Raw genomic sequence first — 18,007 nt, 5'->3', positions numbered from 1 at the left:
GCATAAAATATAATAAGCAATTATGTCTAAAGAAGTCTCAAAGAGCTCATTCAATAAGTATAAAGTTAAAGTTCCATGTGATAAAAACACTTTGCAAATAGTGTAATTTTTGTTAATGCATTAAAAAATGCATTTTATATTTGATGGCCTCTGTGGAGGCAAGAAGAATGAGAACAGGAACCAGTGTCTAATGGAAGACCCCAGCTCGGAGCCATCTCTCAAGAAATCTCCGCTCTATCTCTTCCAGATAATTAGTTTTTGTCTAATGGGCGGGATGTTGACTAAGTGTTAGCATTTCAGGTCTGAACATGAACCCAGACCAATTTGCTCAAATGTTCATTCCTCTCTGCCAGGAAGTCCGAATGACTGGAACCCTCTTCCTATAGGCTGCCCAAGGAAGTCTAACCCCAGTTACTGGCTTGTGTCTCTAGTCTCCTCCAGAAGATTTCAGGCAAAAATAAAGGGCTTTAATCTGTACTCAAAATAAATATTCTGCTGAAGGTGAAAATTCTTGAGGAAAGTCAGCAGGGGCAGCCCAATATTTCACTTCTCTCCAGAATCACTGCAGTCTGAGCAGCTGGTCCTGGGTCACTGCCACGCTAGACAAGTTTGAAATTTGTGCTCAAGGTTAGAGAAAAAGAAAGGAAGAAGATTATTCCCAAGAAAAAAAAATAATGATAAAGATGTGAGGTGATGGGTGTGTTAATTAACTAGATGGAGGGAATCCTTTCATAATGCACGTGTATATTGAATCATCACAGTGTGCACTTTAAATACCTTACCATTTTATTTGTTAATTATACCTCAATAAAGCTAAAAAAAATTTAAAATTCAAAAAAACAAAAAAAATAAAATAGAGGCCGGCCCGCTGGCACAAGTGGGTAAGTGCGTGCGCTCTGCTGCGGCAGCCCAGGGTTCACAAGTTCGGATCTCGGGCAAGCACCGACGCACTGCTTGGCAAGCCATGCTGTGGCAGCGTCCCATATAAAGTGGAGGAAGATGGGCAGGGATGTTAGCCCAGGGCCAGTCTTTCTCAGCAAAAAAATGAGGAGGATTGGCAGATGTTAGCACAGGGCTGATCTCCTCACAAAAATAAAATAAAATAAAAATAAAATAGGGAACACCATCTAATTAATAAAGAAAGAAAGAAAGAAGGAAAGAAGAAAGAAAGAGAGAGAGAGAGAAAGAGAGAAAGAGAGAGAGGGAGAGAGGGAGGGAGAGAGAGAAAAAGAAAGAAAGAAAGAGAGGGAGAGAGGGAGGGAGGGAGGGAGAGAGAGAGAGAAAAAGAAAGAAAGAAAGAGAGAGAGGGAGAAAGAAAAGAAAGAAAGAAAGAAAGAAAGAAAGAAAGAAAGAAAGAAAGAAAGAAAGAAAGAAAGAAAGAAAGAAAGAAAGAAAGAAAGAAAGAAAGAAAGAAAGAAAGAAAGAAAGAAAGAAAGAAAGAAAGAAAGAAAGAAAGAAAGAAAGAAAGAAAGAAAGGCAGAGGGAGGGAGGGAGGGAGGGAGGAAGGAAGAGGGAAAGAAGAAAGGTTTTTTGAGAACCAGGAATAAGATAGGAACAATGAGACAAGCTTTAGGGAAGCAATTTTTGGCTCAATATGGGGAAAAGTAAAATAATGATCTTTGCAGCTGAAAATGGAATGGGATCCCTTTGGAAACAGTGAGTTCACCAACACCAGAAGTGTTCAAAAAGAGGCAGGATTCAACAAACACATAAGATATTTTATTACATGACCTTGAAGATCCCTTTAAGTCTTGAGATTCCACTGCTATAAATAGCAGAGCTAGAAAATAGTCACTTTAAAAAAGTGAATAAACTAGGGCCCGGCCCGGTGGCATAGCAGTTAAGTGTGCGCGTTCCACTTCAGTGGCCTGGAATTCGTTGGTTCGGATCCCCAGCACATACCAATGCACCACTTGTCAAGCCGTGCTGTGGCAGTGTCCCATGTAAAGTACAGGAAGATGGGCATGGATGTTAGCCGAGGGCCAACCTTCCTCAACAAAAAGAGGAGGATTGGCGTCAGATGTTAGCTCAGGGCTAATCTTCCTCACCAGAGAAAAATAAAAATCATAGAAAAAAATGAATAAACTCCCCTCGAAAACATGGCTTTGACCGTTTCAGTATTTGGTCATATTTGCTCATATGGAGACAAGACACACTCACCTGCCCTCTGCCTCTTTCATTGATATTTAACAATGTTTGGTCTTAGATAATATCTGAACCCCATTGAACTCTTCTCTCCATGGAAAACAAGGGTTGGTTCATATCTCTGTTACTTTGTTCCCCATGAATCTTCAAAGAAGCGTCACTGCTGACTTTTGCGGCAAGGTTTGTTGACAGAAGTAGGACTATGTGTCCTGGTCCTGCTCTCCCAAAATAACCTGGAAGTACGTGTGTGGTCAGAAGAAGAGTTCCCAGTGAGGAAATTCCCTTGGCAGGTGGAGAGAGTGGTCCTAAGAGCTGGAAACACGCAACATGTCAGGAAGAGATTTCCGATGTGGAGAGACCCCGGGACCACTGCATCCTCCTCAAGAGCAGAGGTAGAGAGACCACCAGCGAGAACTCACATGCGTGCACACACCACACACACACACACACACACACACACACACACAGTGATAGAAAGAGAGAACATGGTGAGAGACAGATAATGACAGACACAAGAACACAGAGACAGAAATAGAGGCAGAGAGAAACCAAGAGCAAGACAGAGAGAAGGACTGAGTTGGATCTGCCAGGGGAGAGAGATTGGAAAAGATACAGATGTGAGGGGTTGGTAATAGAAAGAGACAGACCATTCAAGAGACACTGAAATGAAGAAAAATATGTGGGCACACGTTACGGTTTTTCCTCAATGAAGCAAATGAGTGTGGTTTTGCACTGGGTCTGCAGGCTGATATCTGGAACTTCCACAGCTCCCAGGGAAGAGGCACATATCAAAAGAGCCCATGAAGTGAGACTTGCAGTAGAAATTTCTGGTAACTGAGCAAGGCAGCGTGTGACACTGAGCACCACGATCTTGAAGAAAATCCAGTTCTGGAGAGGCTACAGGTACCAACTGGACGGAGACAACTTTCACCCCTTTGGAAAGCAGTGTGCCCCATCCTAGCCATCCTGAGGTCTCTCCTGCTCAGTGAACCATGATGTTCATAACAACATGGACACAACAGGCAGGTGGTCCCAAAACATCAACCTCCAGAGAATTAAAACACAGGCCCTGTCAAAATTATTTTTCTAAAATATGTACTGTGTTTGAAAGCATTTAGATATTCTGTTGCTTTCTCCCCCAGTTTTTATAGGTTGTCAGCAGGTAGACAAATTCCATGGCTGGGTGCGCCACTCTGAGCAGGTGTGGGAAGTTATGCATAGCTGCACATAACTAGTGTGCTAAAGACGAGATGTGGCACCAGGCCAGTGTTTCCTAAAACATGCATATCCTGTGAATACTCACAACAAAACACAAATATACCCTCGTCCACACAAAGTAAACTTTAAGTCATAGTGATTTAAGTACACATATACATAATACATATATTACACATATATGCATATATTATATGGATCATATCTTTCATGAGCTGATAATTCTTGGCACTCAGAATAATTAAAATACAAAAGCCAATAACATAAAAAATTGAAAAAATGTGTCCAAAATGACTGGAAAGGGGGGAGGGTGAAGAGGAAGGAAGTAGAAGGAGAAAGAATGAGAAAGAGAAAAGGATTCGTAGGGATTGGGTTAGAGAGTGATGACATCAGGTAAGAGGAGCAGTGATGTCTTGCAAGAGGTGGAAAAATGTGGAGTTTTCCAGGGCTTTTATATATCTGGAGCAGAGGAAATATAAGACAAATATAGGTTCTATCTGAGCTAGTGCGAATTCTATAATTCTGAGTGTGTGTCTGTGTGTGCGTGTGTGAGCATGTGTGTGAGTTCAGAAGTGAGTGTGTGTTTTCCTGTAAAGATGGAGTGGGGGATGTGAAATCTTCTAGATGCATGGCGGGAGAGGGAAGAGAAAAGGAGCTTTGGCAAATCAGAGGTAAATCCTGCCCACGCTCTCAGCTGGGGTTTCCCTGAGGTCTGTGGCACAGAACTCATGGGTGCGGATTTTATGACACAGCTGGCATTTCAAAAAGGGCAGATTGAACCCCAAACTGGCAAATGTCCTGGACTCAAGTCATAACTAGAAGGTAAGAGAACACCTTTCCTCTGTTTTAGGGAAGATCTCAAAGCAAGATCAAGTATCATTTAAGTGGCCCACAAAAGCCCTTCAGAGCCAGGCCTTTTGAAGAAGTGAGACAGGCCAGGGAAAGATAGTGAGTGGGGCCACTGTAGTGTGTTAGGGGGCTCACATTCTGTGTAAAGGGGTGAGAGATCTTTGGATACACTTTGGTGGCACCATGTAGAAATGTGGATCTTAGTGGTTAAATCATCAAATTTTTTTGAAGAAGCCAAATCTTTTTATGCAGAATCTTTACTTTTATAAATGTTGGCAATTAATATAAAAATTAAGTTGGTGGGCTATATTTTACCCATGGGTTTGCCATTCATGATCTGGTTTAGATGCAGGAGTGAATTTGAATCAATTCAATAAACTATGTAGATTTAGACCTGTAATAATTTGGAAATTCATGATACTTGTCTCTTTGGCAGGAAGATAAGTAAATGGAGGGCCCAGAATGGGTCAGCAGCTAGCCTAAATTCACACAATAAATTTGTCAAAACACTGGTATCAGAATGCAGGTCTCCAAATCTCTTGTAGAATATTGTTTGTACTACATGTCACTATAGTAGTTATCCACTGGTGCATAACAAATGACCCCAAAACATAGTAGTTGAAAACAACAAACACTGATTATCTTGCAGTTTCTGTGGGTTGTGGAAACCATGCTTGGCTTGGCTGGGTGCTTTTGGATCAAGGCGCTCATGAAGTTGCAGTCAACCTGTCACTCAGGGCTGTGGTTTCATCTGAAAGCTCAACAGGGAAGGATTCACTTCTCTAAGCTCACTCATGTGGTGGTTGGCAAGAGTTGGTTCCTTGGAGGCTGTTAGATTAAGGGTCTCAGATCCTCACTGGCTGTTAGCCAAAAGTGTCCCTCAGTTCTTTGCTACCTGGCCCTCTCCACAGGGCAGCTCAAAACATGGCAGCTGGCTTCCCTGAGAGTCAGCAGGTGAGAGTGTAAGAGGGCACCCAAAATTGAACCCATATTCTTTTTATAACCTAATCTCAGAAGTGGCATCCATCACTCCTTCTACGTTCTATTTGTTAGAAATGAATAAGTGAGGCCAGTCCACAAGCAAAAGGAGGGGATTGCACAAAAGCGTGAATACTAGTATGTAGGGGTCATCAAAGGCCATCTTAGAGGCACCTACACGCTCGCTGTGTTACGAATATATGCCAGGGGTCAGCAGTCATGGCCCACTGGCTAAATCCAGCTGCTCTCCGTTTTTGTTAACAAAGTTTTATTGGAACAAAGCCATGCCCAATGTTGATATATTGTTTATGACTGCTTTTGCATGACAGCAACCATAGCTGAGTAGTTGCAACAGAAACTGCATGACCAGTAAGGCATAAAAATATTTATTATCTAGCTCTTTATAGAAAAGGATTTCTGGTCTCTTATGTATGCAGTCATAAAATATTTCTTTTTTAAATATGGAAGAGGAGATTGAGATTCATTGTTTGATTGAATTTATCTTGGTGCTCTGGCATCATAAATATCATTGTGGGCACTTCCGAAAGGCAGTTATCTGAGAATTCTCAAAACAGTAGCAGCTCTGGGGTCTGGGTCAAGTGGGTGAGGTACGGCTTCAATTCCCTGAGTCATCTCCTATTCATTTTCCACTGCATGTGGTCATTCACCTTGCCACTGGAAACTCACTCCCAAAGCTTTTGACAAAAAGATGGGTATAAAACATAGTTATAACGACCTCAAGTAGCAAAGTAAATACTTAGCATAATCTATGAGCCTGATGGACCTGGACTCCAAACTTCAATTTTACCAAGTTATTTCATTTCTCTTAGCTTCAATTTCATTGTCTTTAAAATCCAGAATACAATACTGACCCCATACTGTTCTGCCACAAAAATGCAGTAAAGCACCAATTACAGTGCAAAGTACATCATTGCAGCTCAGTAGATGCCAGTCATCATGTGTAAAACATTTGATGGTTTCCCATTGCCTATTGCAACAACAGCCAATAGGTTCATTCCAACTACTAGTCTGACTAAATAATAGTGGCAGAAGTCCTATGATTTAAAAACTTTTCCCTGGGTTCCCACCTCTTGCCTTTGGAGACATCACTTCCTCCACCCAAGTCCCCAGTCCATTGATGAGTTGACTACATGATTGTTTTGTAAGAGTCACACACCCTAAAATTCCTGTCCAAGGGAGCAGCCAGGAGACTCTATAGGCTGGTAACAGGAGTTGCTGTATGATGAGTTTTCACTGAAGCTTACCATGAAATGCAGTCCAATAATCTCATTAGAGTGTAAAAGTATAAACAGAACATCATGAGGCATCATGAGCACTTCACTCTGAGTGAAAATATCACTGTCAGATAAGCAGGAGGATGCTAGAGTAGCTTTAGATGAATTTTTTCTGCACTTACTCCCTTCTTGATTTTGACCTCAGGAGTCAGGAGAGTCAGCCACCACCTTGTTGGGTATGATTTTTAGACTCTCGGAAAGGCACACAGTCCCACATCACTGCTAGGGCTTCAGATTCGTAAACTTGTCTGAGCCTGTTGAAAGATGTCATAACTTCAGCCTGACTCTCTCTCCACAGCATGTCTCCCTTCAGATCCTGCTGGCTGTCATCACTTTGATTCTCTTTCCTCATTAATGGCACCATGATTGACCCTGTCCCCTGCCTGAATAGAACCCTGACAGCCTTCCTAGTTGACTTTTTCACACTCTTAATTCCTTCACTCTTGTGCAATCATATCAACTTTTGATTCTACCTTCTAGGTGGCTCTAGTTCTCAAGTCGGTCTGTGTCTTTATCCCATTGTCAATGAGAATGTAACAGCCCTTAATCTCTTAGTTCATCTCTTCATTTCCTGGCCTTGAACCTCATAATCCTCTAATCCATCCTCTATATTATATTTGCTGTGAATTTCTTCTAAAACATAAATATGTTCAGATTGTTCTCCTGTTGTAAATACTTTGTTGACTTTGCATTACCTGCTATGTTCCCTCTTTATTTCCTAAGTCTTCTGGGATCATTTCGCCTTGATGATATTTTTTCCTAAGTTTGCTAGTTTGAAAATATCTCCAATTATTCAAAGGATGAAAGCAACATAGGAGTTGAATATCTATTTCTCATTAACACAAGGACATGAATGAAAAGACACCATCCATTAAAGGTCATAAGAAATGTTCACAGTGATACTACATGACATTCACTATGGTGTTGGGTAATAGCTCCAAGTACGACATAAAATATGCCCTGCACAAATGCAGAATCAGGAGCAATCACTTTCAACAGGGCAAGGAGTTGGTATTTGGGCTGGGCTCTGTAGATTGTGCAAACCATTGTGTAGAAATGGATGCAGTAAGTGATTGCATTGGAGCAATTAAAAAAAGAGAAGTATCAGAAGTCTAGTTTCCAGCATGGATTACCAAACAACTAGAAAGTGAAGGTGATATTTACAAAAAGCGGGAAGACAATTAAAAGCTGAGGTGAGGGTAAGGTGCTAGATGTTATCAAGATGGTAATGGTCTCTAAAAGGTTGTAAAGATCAGTCAGGAAAGTTGGAAAAGTGGCCCAGGTTAGTGATAAAGATGGAAGTCATCTTCATAGAGGCATAGATAACCCACATCTCAAGGATTATGTGTGGCAATAAGAGGACCAGGAGTAAGAATTTACTGTATAATTAAGAACATAAGATATGTTCTCTAGCCCCTCTAAGTCTTAATTTCCTCATCTGTGATGTGCAGATAATCATATCAACCTTATTGAATTAGGCATGATTCAAATGAAGTAAATGCATGTAAATTGCTTATGCAATTTGTATTTATACCATTTTAAATTTCTTTCAGTGTATGGCACATGGTACGTGGTCAACAAATGTCAGCTGTCATGATGATCATCATCCTTATTATCATTGTTATGATAATGTTAGATTCTTGAAGATGTCCCCTTTTAGGGGCTAAGGGGAAAGGAGAAGGATGAAAAATTCCAGGATGAATCAAAGGGAACAATCAGAAGGAGAGGTGGACAAAATGCAAAGTCTATATCTTTGATATTATGCGCTACCATGTCAGTGTCTGTGTCTATTCCACCATTAGACTGAGAATAGTGAAGGTAACAGAGCCCAGAGGCTAAATACCGTTCATCTTTGTACCATTTACAGCATCAGGTCCTAAGATCCTAATGTGGAGCAGACAGCCACAAAGTTTTCTGGATGTTGAATTCAAGTAGAGGGACAGGTTGTAAGATTGAAAATGACCCCTCAAGTCACATGTGGCACAGAGGTCATGTCAGAATATTATGGACAAAGAGGCCATTGCATTAGACACTTAGAAGTCATTGCTGAACTTAGAGAGTGAAGAATTTCTTGAGTCAGATTCCAGGAAGCAATAAATTGAGGAGTAATGGATTGAGGGAATAAGAGAAATTTGGTAATGAATGAAAGAAGAGAATGAGGAATGGTTTGAGGTGAAAAGAAGGGTCAAGGACAGGTTATTTTTAAATAAAGAGTTGAATGCAATTGTAGACCATAATGAAGGGGCCAGTGGAGAAAGAGAAAGAGAGGAAGAGGATAAGTAATTGCACACAGTTAAAAATGCTGGATTTGGGAGTATTTGAACTTGTGAACTGAGTAGTGACCGAGAGGAGATCTCTGTGTAGAGTTAGTGCAGAATATGGACATGGAATCACTTTTCCAATTTATTCTCCCTTTCCCAAAGCAGAGTTTATCTCTGTCTCTGCTAGACCCATGAGTAAACTTCTGAGGGATACTCCATCATCATGGGCAATAGTAGGGAGTGAATGAGTCTGGCTAGATTAGAGTAGTCTACTTTTAGAAAAATGGAGAATGACTTTATGAAGGTAGGATGTGGTGGGTATGGAGAACCTTGAAAAGCAGCCTTACTGAATTAGACAAAGAGGAGCTTAAGCATCATCTCTTCAAATTAATTTATTTTACATATAAAGAAATGAGGATTAGAAATGGTAATGTAAGACTATTTTAGTATTTGAATGATACAGAGCCTCAGTGACTCTTAATGTGAGACCCCTGAGAAGATATGCCCATCATCCTCCCCAACAGTGTTGAATTATAATTTTGGCACAATCTCTTGGCAGAGAAAATGCCTCTACCATGAGCTGCTTCCCTCTAGACTGTCTAGTTGTTCTGAGGACCACATTGCTGCTGAGATGTAGAAGAGTAGAACAGAGTGGCTGTGATCCAGTGAATGTCCCTGGGCATCAACAGCATGTCTCACAGTGGTCAAACTTCCAGAGTCATCAATTGACATCACTTGCCAGTAGATTATGTAAATTGTTTTTAAAACACAAAGATGGTTTAAAGAGTAACCACTAGGCTCATTGGCCCAATCATATCTACAACTTTCTCATCCCTTGTCCTTAGCCTTTATTGAAGGAGTTGTTGGTGGTGGTGTCAGCATGTTACATAATTTAAATCTTAGATCTAGTTTTTTCATCAATTCATGGCATGGCCCTCATTTGTCTACCAAATCAAATGGAAACTTGTCCCAATTCCTATCCACCAGACGTTGGCCAGACTAGAGTATTCATTGATTCTAAATTTACTCTGTGCTCCCCCATCTCTGTGCTCTGGCCCCTGGTGTGAATGAGTCTGTCTCTGACTGTGGATGCTCCACCAGATCAACCAGCTCTCGAATCCTATGACTCGTGCTGAGCCAGGTATCACTCAGGCCCAACTCTTGTCCCTTCTTTGCATATTTCCTGTTTTCTTTTTGTTTTTTTGTTTTGTTTTGTTTTTGTATAGTGGATGGAACACAATATCAAATAAAGTGTTTACAAGTCGAGGATATTTGCAGGATACTAAAGGGCCAACAATGATTGTTCATGCCTGGAAGATGCAAAAATCCCAAGAAAACTTGCTGCCTGAAGATGATATTAAGTATTTGTCCACACTCAGCTAGTTTGGAGGAGACAGACAACTCACTTACCCTATGTTCCCTCTTATCCACTTCCCCGTGTTGAGCAGCCTCTCTAACTTGAGTTTGCAGGGAAGACAATATCTTCTAAAGCAGGAATTATAGCTCGGAGGCCTACAGTAGATGCAAGCATATAAGTGCACAAAGTAGGCAAATGAGACGAGGTGCTAAGCTGATTTTTAAAACTTTCTGGATACCTAATACACTGACAGAACAAAATACTTTCATAGATGGTCCTATACTAAAGGCCTACATTTGCCAGCCTTCCAGAAGAAAAGGTCTTCTGTGGTTACAGCTGGGAAAATGTTGTTTCTCCTGTTTCTTTGTTTACATTCCTTTGGAGAGAAACAAGTAAGCTAAAATAACAGTGATAAATCGGAATGCTAGAACCTGCCTCACATACGCACCCGCAGTTGAAGCATACACAATTGCGAGAACATGTAAACAGGGGGCCACAACAAGGTGATAGCTACTGGCAACTCCATACCATTGTTTCAAAGCCCCTGCTCTATGCTGAATCTTATGATGTTGGTAAAGTACACAGGAAGGCAGTGTGTAGCAAAGTATTACTGTAGCTGGTGACAATATGGTAATGTCCCTGCAAGGAAAAGAATGTACAGAACGTTAATATTGTGAAGGTTTGGAGCATAGACTTTGAAGACAAGGGCCATGAAGTTAATTTAAGCACCTTAAATGGGGGGAATTCAATATAAGCAATTGCCTATATAGGTGACAGGAGAGCTGAGAAGCTAAAATGTATGGTGACTCACCTTGGAATTACAACAGCAGAAAGACACTACTATCCCTAGGCCTAGAGGGATAAAGAGAGGAAGGAGGTAATGTTCCCAAAGCCTAGGATACGGACCACCCAACATAAGCTGGGGTCTTGGCAGACCATGGATGAAGTGGCCTTCTGGTAGGAACTGGAGGCACAGAGGAGATGTCTTCCAAAGTACAGGAAGAGAAATATCCTGGCTTTGCACCAATTTCTGCCCTCCCATATTCTGCTAATCTTCATCACACACACACAGTGCATCCCTTTGGCCAATCCATATGGTACCTGGAGGGCAGGGGTGTCTGGGAAATGTCAATGGTCAATTCCAGTTCAGAGCACTGCCAGCTACGAACTGGGTGGCCTAGGACAAGTCACTTGGCATCTCTAAGCCTCAGTTTCCTCAGCTGTAAAACTGAGACGATGCCTATCTTTGCCTGTAGAACTTATAAAACAGCCGTGAGAACAAGAGTGAAATAGTGGCAAAGGAGAACGGCTGAGCCACCTGTACACTGTGTTAAGATAAAGAAAAGAGTTGAAATTCTGGATCCCCTTGCTGTGACTCCACATCACAATATTTACTCTGCCTTGATATTGCTCACCACCCCTCACTGGGTATTCTTCTCCAGGGCCAGACAGGCGATACATGGGTCAAATGGTCATCTGCAGTTTACAAGTCAATTTCACATCATAAACTCGTAGGCTTTCACTGTGAGCTGAACAGGACATGTGATACTCTCTGTGCTTTATTGCTGAGATACAGATGCTCAAAGATTAAGGAATTTATCAAATAAGCACAAATAACCAATGATAGGGCTGAGAGTTAAACTGGTAACCTCTCACTCCAAACCTAGTGTTCTGCCCTCCACATAGAGCTGCCCCTCAACCAAAAACTTGGACCAACCCAATCTCTGCTCTATATTTTAAAACCATAATTATAAAAAAAAAAAGAGGAAATTAGAGGAAAGTCTGACATGAACAAAACTGTTAAATAACTTTAGTCTCTCCTCTCTCAACCTAATCAACACTGAAGCCAACACTGACCCTTAGAGCTGAGAGGAAACTTAGTGTGTCTAGTACAATGGTTTGCAAGGTCTGCATTTCAAGCCCTGGTGACCCAAAGCCGTGGGCCAGGGCATGACAGCAGCTCTCATTAGTGTCCTCAGACTCCATAGGCACACATTTATCATCAGACAATAAATGTGCAACTGCTATTACTTGAGAGGATAAACGTATTTTTGACATTATAAAAAAGGTATAATAAGCCAAAAAGAAGATAAACCACACATACCAGTGGTTCCCCAAGGAGAGGAGATGTGAAGAACACTGTTTCACTCTTCTATTGTTTGAATATTTTACCACAAACATGCATAACTTGTATAATATTTTTAAAATATAGACATCCTCCTCAAAACTCATTTTGTGAGTGGGGTAGGTGCCACGGCCATAGTTTAATCCTCAATCCCCAGCTTCTAAATTATCTGACAAGAAAAGGAGGCTTTTATTCCCAAAGAACCTCTTATGAACTAGTGGTGTTGCCTCAGAAATGCCTCCCAGTCTTTGAACGAGTGGAGGTCTCCACTGTGGGGGGTCTGTTCCCCACGTGGAAAAGTGAATCCTCACCAGTGGCCTGATGGACTGATGACTCCAGCCTTGCGCCTGGGCTGAGACCTGGTTATAATACTCTACAACGTCCGGCTCACCCTCTCTCTTTTATCCTGTGTAGGATAGAGTAAGACTCTGCACAGTCAACATCCATCCCACCCAAACTCACTTCCTTCTCATTTAAAAATATATGCTTTGTCTCAACTCCTGAACTGTAGAGGAAAGTTAGATTTTAAAATGATGAAGTGCGGGGGCCGGCCCGTGTCATAGTGGTTAAGTTTGCATGCTCCGCTTCGGCAGCCTCAGGTGAGCAGGTTTGCATCCTGGGTGGAGGCTGACGCACTGCTTGTCAAGCCATGCTGTGGCGGCATCCCATGTAAAGTAGAGGAAGATGGGCACGGATGTTAGCCCAGGGCCAATCTTCCCCAGCAAAAAGAGGAAGGATTGGCATCGGATGTTAGCTCAGGGCTAGTCTTCCTCACACACACACATACACATATATATGTGTGTGTGCATGTATATATATGAGATGAAATGTCTACAATTACAAATTCTGTTTTTACAAAAGACATACTGTGCCATTTGCGACAACATGGATGGACCTCGAGAGTCTTATGCTAAGCGAAATAAGTCAGACAGAGAAAGACAAATACCCTTTATGATTTCGCTCATATGTGGAAGATAAACAAATATATGGATAAGGAGAACAGAAGAGTAGTTACCAGAAAGAAAGGGGGTGGGGGGAGAGTGAAAGGGATAAAGGGGCACGTATGTATGGTGATGGATAAAAACTAGACTATTGGGGCCAGCCCTGGTGGCCTGGTGGTTAAGTTGAGTGAGCTCTGCTTCAGCAGCTCGGGTTCAGTTCCTGGGTGTAGACCTACACCACTCATCTGTCGGTGGCCATAGATGCGGTGGCGGCTCACATACAAAGTAGAGGAAAATTGGCAATGGATGTTAGCACAGGGTGAATCTTGCTCAAAAAAACTAGACTATTGGTGGTGAACATGATGCAATCTACATAGAAACTGAAATATAATAACATACACCTGAAATTTACACCAAGTTATAAGCCAATATGACCTCAATAAAATATATTTTTTAAAAATCTGCTATCTAAACTCACATTCAGGATGAATTACCTTTCTTCTGCCTTTCCACAGCCCTGTGCTTAAAACTTTATCATAACACTTACCAAAACCCACTCCCTATGGTTTATTTGACTGTATGTCCATCTATCTTTAATCACATGGGAGCTCCTTGAGAGAAAGGACCAACATTGGCTCCTCTTTGTTTCTCACCCCCTTCTATCCCCCTACCAACACCCAAGCACAAGGGACTCGTCTCTATCTATAGTAGGAGTTCAGAGTTTGCTTACAGAATCCGATAGGTGCACTAGGATACTGAACACACACCCCTAGAACTAACACACCCTGGAAACTCAGTAGATCCATTATAATTGCATACATTATTATAACTGCAACATTATTATCGTTGCAACAGCCAGGCAATGCCATGTGACTTCAGCTCCCACTTAAATAGTCTATTGACCAATATAACCCATTGATTGGACGCCTTAAAATTTGTCTAATAATTAAAAAAATTTTAAAAAACAAGCAGTTGGCCCTCTATACTGAATCTGTATCTATTGGAAATCACCTGATCCCTGGACTTCCTTGAATGCTCATGAGCCATGAGTGACCAGAGGTCCTAAATGTATCTTCTGAAGCCACTCATTTGCATGGGGAGTGTCATCCACAAGGAAGACATGCCTGTCAATCAAATAGATCATCCCAGCATTTTCTTCCTCTGATGAAGGAAAATGAGACACCTTCTTGACTCATGAATTTGGTAGTTTTCATGATGACGGCACTTTATGATGAAGTTTCACCAGAGTTATAGCACCCATCATGGCCAAGGGACATGGGGTCAGGTGCTCTGCAACGTAACCCATTCTACCTCCCTTTTCTTGCCACCTAAAAGACAGCACTGTTTTATCTCAATTTCGGGGATATGTGTGCAGGCTCAGGGTGTGACCCAGCCCCAGTTCACATCTAGGTTCTGAATATGTCCAAGGCTGGACTGATGTGGTTCTCAGGCGGGTCTCAGGTTTTTCCAGGACTTTAGAAGGAAGGCAGAAAGCTTAGAAGTACCACAGTGGGAGCAAGCCAGCTCCAAGCTCCATGCCCTAGAACTGCTTCCAAAAGGAGGCAGATCTTTCCTATCTATGTCTACAACCAAATCTGATCCAGACCTGGACAAGCTCCTGGAGCCTAGAGGGCATCAGGATAACCATATGCTCATATCAAACTTTGCTTCACTCATTAAGTTTGTCACTAAATCCTAGGTGAGTGGGCGTGGTTTGTGTGGTAAGAGACATTGGTATGAAGCATCAGGAAACACGTCATATTGTCATATTACAGGAATTGCAGCCATTGCCTACTTCTACTCATGGCTGGAACCTTTATAAACTGAACAAGCACATCTCTCCATCCAGTCTCAGCGTGCTGCGAAGACTGTCAGTCATGAGGATCCATTACCTTCTCTTTGCATTGCTCTTTGTGTTCTTGTTGCCTGTTCCAGGTAAGATGGGTGGGGATATGAGAAGGTACAAAGAATTGAGAAATTACAATTCAAAGTCAGTCCCTCTCCATTCTTCAGGGAACTTTAGACCAAGTAGATTTGTCCTATGGGAAAGAGACAACATTTTTTTTTTTTTCTGACAAAGATTATCAAGGACCTTAAAGCAGGTTTCCCAATCTTTCCTGATCCACTCTGAAGAGACTAAACAGCCCACAGAAGCCACCTTTTCATGGGAAGGCTGTTATATCTGTTAAGGAGACATGAAGAAAGTGATGTAAACCTTTAATACCAAAAGGAAAGATTGACATAATCTGAAAACAGAAGCACAGACTTCCATTGTATTAGCTTAGTGGTCTCTAAAACTTCCCTGTGTGTTCTGTTTCTTTCTTGCAGGAAATGGAGGAATCATCAATGCATTACAAAGGTATTACTGCAAAATAAGAAACGGCCGGTGTGCTGTGTTTGGCTGCCTTCCAAAGGAGGAACAGATAGGCCACTGTTCTCGGGGAGGCCGAAAATGCTGCCGAAAAAAGAAATAAAAAATCCAGAAACATGATGAGAATGTTGGAAAGTGCAAAAAGGACTCATTGAAATTTATAGAAGCAAAATCAAATTAAATATTTTTTTCTGAAAACTTAGAAGCTTGTTTTTTTTTGTTGTTGTTGTTCTTTTTTTTTTCCCCCTTATTCTGGTTATTGTGCTAGTTGTTACCCAATAGGTAACTTAGAAAATGTCAAAGACTAGCCTTTAATTCAAATAAAGTATAACCTTTAGAGTAATCTACAAGGGACCTAAACTGATTTTCCAAGGGTTTTCAGATTTTATCCCTCTGGTATAAATTTTATACTCAGTGAAATTGGAATTCTTGTTCTTCCTGAAATAATCCCTTTGCTATATAATTGAGGAAAGAACAGCCTGTTATTTTCCAAATTTCATGAGACTATTAACCCACAGCTTTAGTACTCAAAGCAATTCAAGCAGAATACACATAAAGAAAACCACACTGAGCACATCATAATCAAATTATTTTAACCAGTGATGGAGAGAATATCTTAAATGCAACCTGAGAGAAAAGACACATTAAATACAGAGGAATAAAAAGAGGAAATACAGTAAACTTTTCATCAGAATCTATATGAGCTAGAATAAAGTGGAGCAATACCTACAAATATCAAAATAAAAAAATGTCAACCGGAATTGGAATATGGAAGCAATTCCATAGTAGCAAAAATATGTTTAAAAAATGAAGGTAGAATGGACTCTGGGTGATAATGATGTGTCCAGGTAAGTTCATCAATTGTAACAAATGTCCCATCTGGTGGTGAATGTTGATAATGGAGGTGTGCACGTACGGGGGCAAGGGGTACATGGAAATCTTTGTATCTTTCCTTCAATTTTGTTATGTACATGAAACTGCTCTAAAAATAGTCTATTTTTTTAATAAAAAAGGCAAAAACATTTTAAACAACAACAAAAACGGTAAGAAAATTCCTCTCCAGCTAACCTGCAGTATAAAAAAATGAAGAAGAAGGAGAATTTCTTCAGTCAGAAGGAAAATGATACCAGATGAAAATTTGAGTCCACATGATGGAATGAACGTGCTGCTAAGATTCTGAACACTCTACCTTAAAGGGAGAGATTGTCAGCTCAGTAAAAAATAAGACTCAAACACATACTGTCTATAAAGAACCCACCTGAAACATCAAATATAAAAACCAAGACAGATTAAAAACAGAAGGATGGAAAGAGATATACTACGGAACCATTAATTGGGAAAAAACAGAATTGGCTAATTGACTGTAAATCAAGTAGATTTTAGGACAAGCAGTGTTACCAGAGATAAAGAGGGGCATTTTTCCTAATGATAAAGTGGCTAATTCACCAAGAATATATACTACTATATAATACTAAACCTGAAGGTAACTAATAACAACAGTATTTCAAAATTCTTAAAGAAAAACCTATAGAAATGAGAGGGGGAATAGACAAATTAAGAATTACAATTGGATATTTCACCACTTCTCTGTTTGTAATGAAAAGAAAAAGCAGACACTATATCAGTAAAGACATAGCAGATTTGAACAAACAGAAAGATATATAGACTTATTTCACTTTGCATTATACCCTCAATGTCCATCCATGTTGTCACAAATGGCTGGATTTCGTCGTTTCTTATGGCTGAGTAGTATTCCATTGTGTATATATACCACAGCTTCTTTATCCATTCGTCCCTTGATGGGCACTTAGGTTGCTTCCAAGTCTTGGCTATCGTGAATAAGGCTGCAATGAACACAGGGGTGCATGTACCTTTGCAAATTGGTGTTTTCAAGTTCTTTGGATAAATACCCAACAGTGGAATAGCTGGATCATATGGTAGTTCTATCGTTGATTTTTTGAGGAATCTCCATACTGGGTATAATGCAAAGTGAAATAAGTCAGAGGGAGAAGGTCAAATACCGTATGATTTCCTTCATTAAGTAGTAGATAATAACAACAATAAACAAACACATAGGGACAGAGATTGGATTGGTGGTTACCAGAGGGGAAGGGGGGAGGGAGGAGGGTGAAAGGGATAGTTCGGTACATGTGTGTGGTGATGGGTTGTAATTAATATTTTGGTGGTGAACATGATGTAGTCCATGCAGAAATAGAAGTACAATGATGTACACCTGAAATTTTTACAATGTTATAAACCAATGTTACTGCAATAAACAAAAAATTAAAAAAAAAAAAAGAAGTAAATTAAACTAATTCCTTAACTACAAAAAAAAAAAAAAAAAGAAAAAGAAAGATATATAGAAAAATCTCCAAATATGTTGAAATTAATCAACATGCTTCTAACGAGTCAAAGGAGAAATCATATGAGAAATTAGAAAATATTTTAAACTGATTAAAATTGAAAATAC

The 18,007-nt window shown here is 40.5% G+C and overlaps 1 protein-coding gene across 1 annotated transcript; it reads left to right on the top strand.

The window, feature by feature from the left end:
- The first annotated feature begins 14,952 nt into the window (after positions 1–14,952).
- On the top strand, positions 14,953–15,698 carry LOC101397209 (beta-defensin 103A-like). Its single transcript, XM_004440574.3, has 2 exons — positions 14,953–15,101; positions 15,495–15,698. The coding sequence occupies exons 1-2, from the start codon at positions 15,044–15,046 to the stop codon at positions 15,638–15,640; spliced, it is 204 nt and encodes a 67-aa protein (XP_004440631.1). The 5' UTR covers positions 14,953–15,043; the 3' UTR covers positions 15,641–15,698.
- Positions 15,699–18,007: the final 2,309 nt, after the last annotated feature.

This window comes from Ceratotherium simum, chromosome 28 (assembly GCF_057802395.1).
Source record: "Ceratotherium simum simum isolate JZ-2026a chromosome 28, ASM5780239v1, whole genome shotgun sequence".
NCBI lineage: Eukaryota > Metazoa > Chordata > Mammalia > Perissodactyla > Rhinocerotidae > Ceratotherium > Ceratotherium simum.
This window is presented reverse-complemented; position numbering and strand designations above follow the sequence as displayed.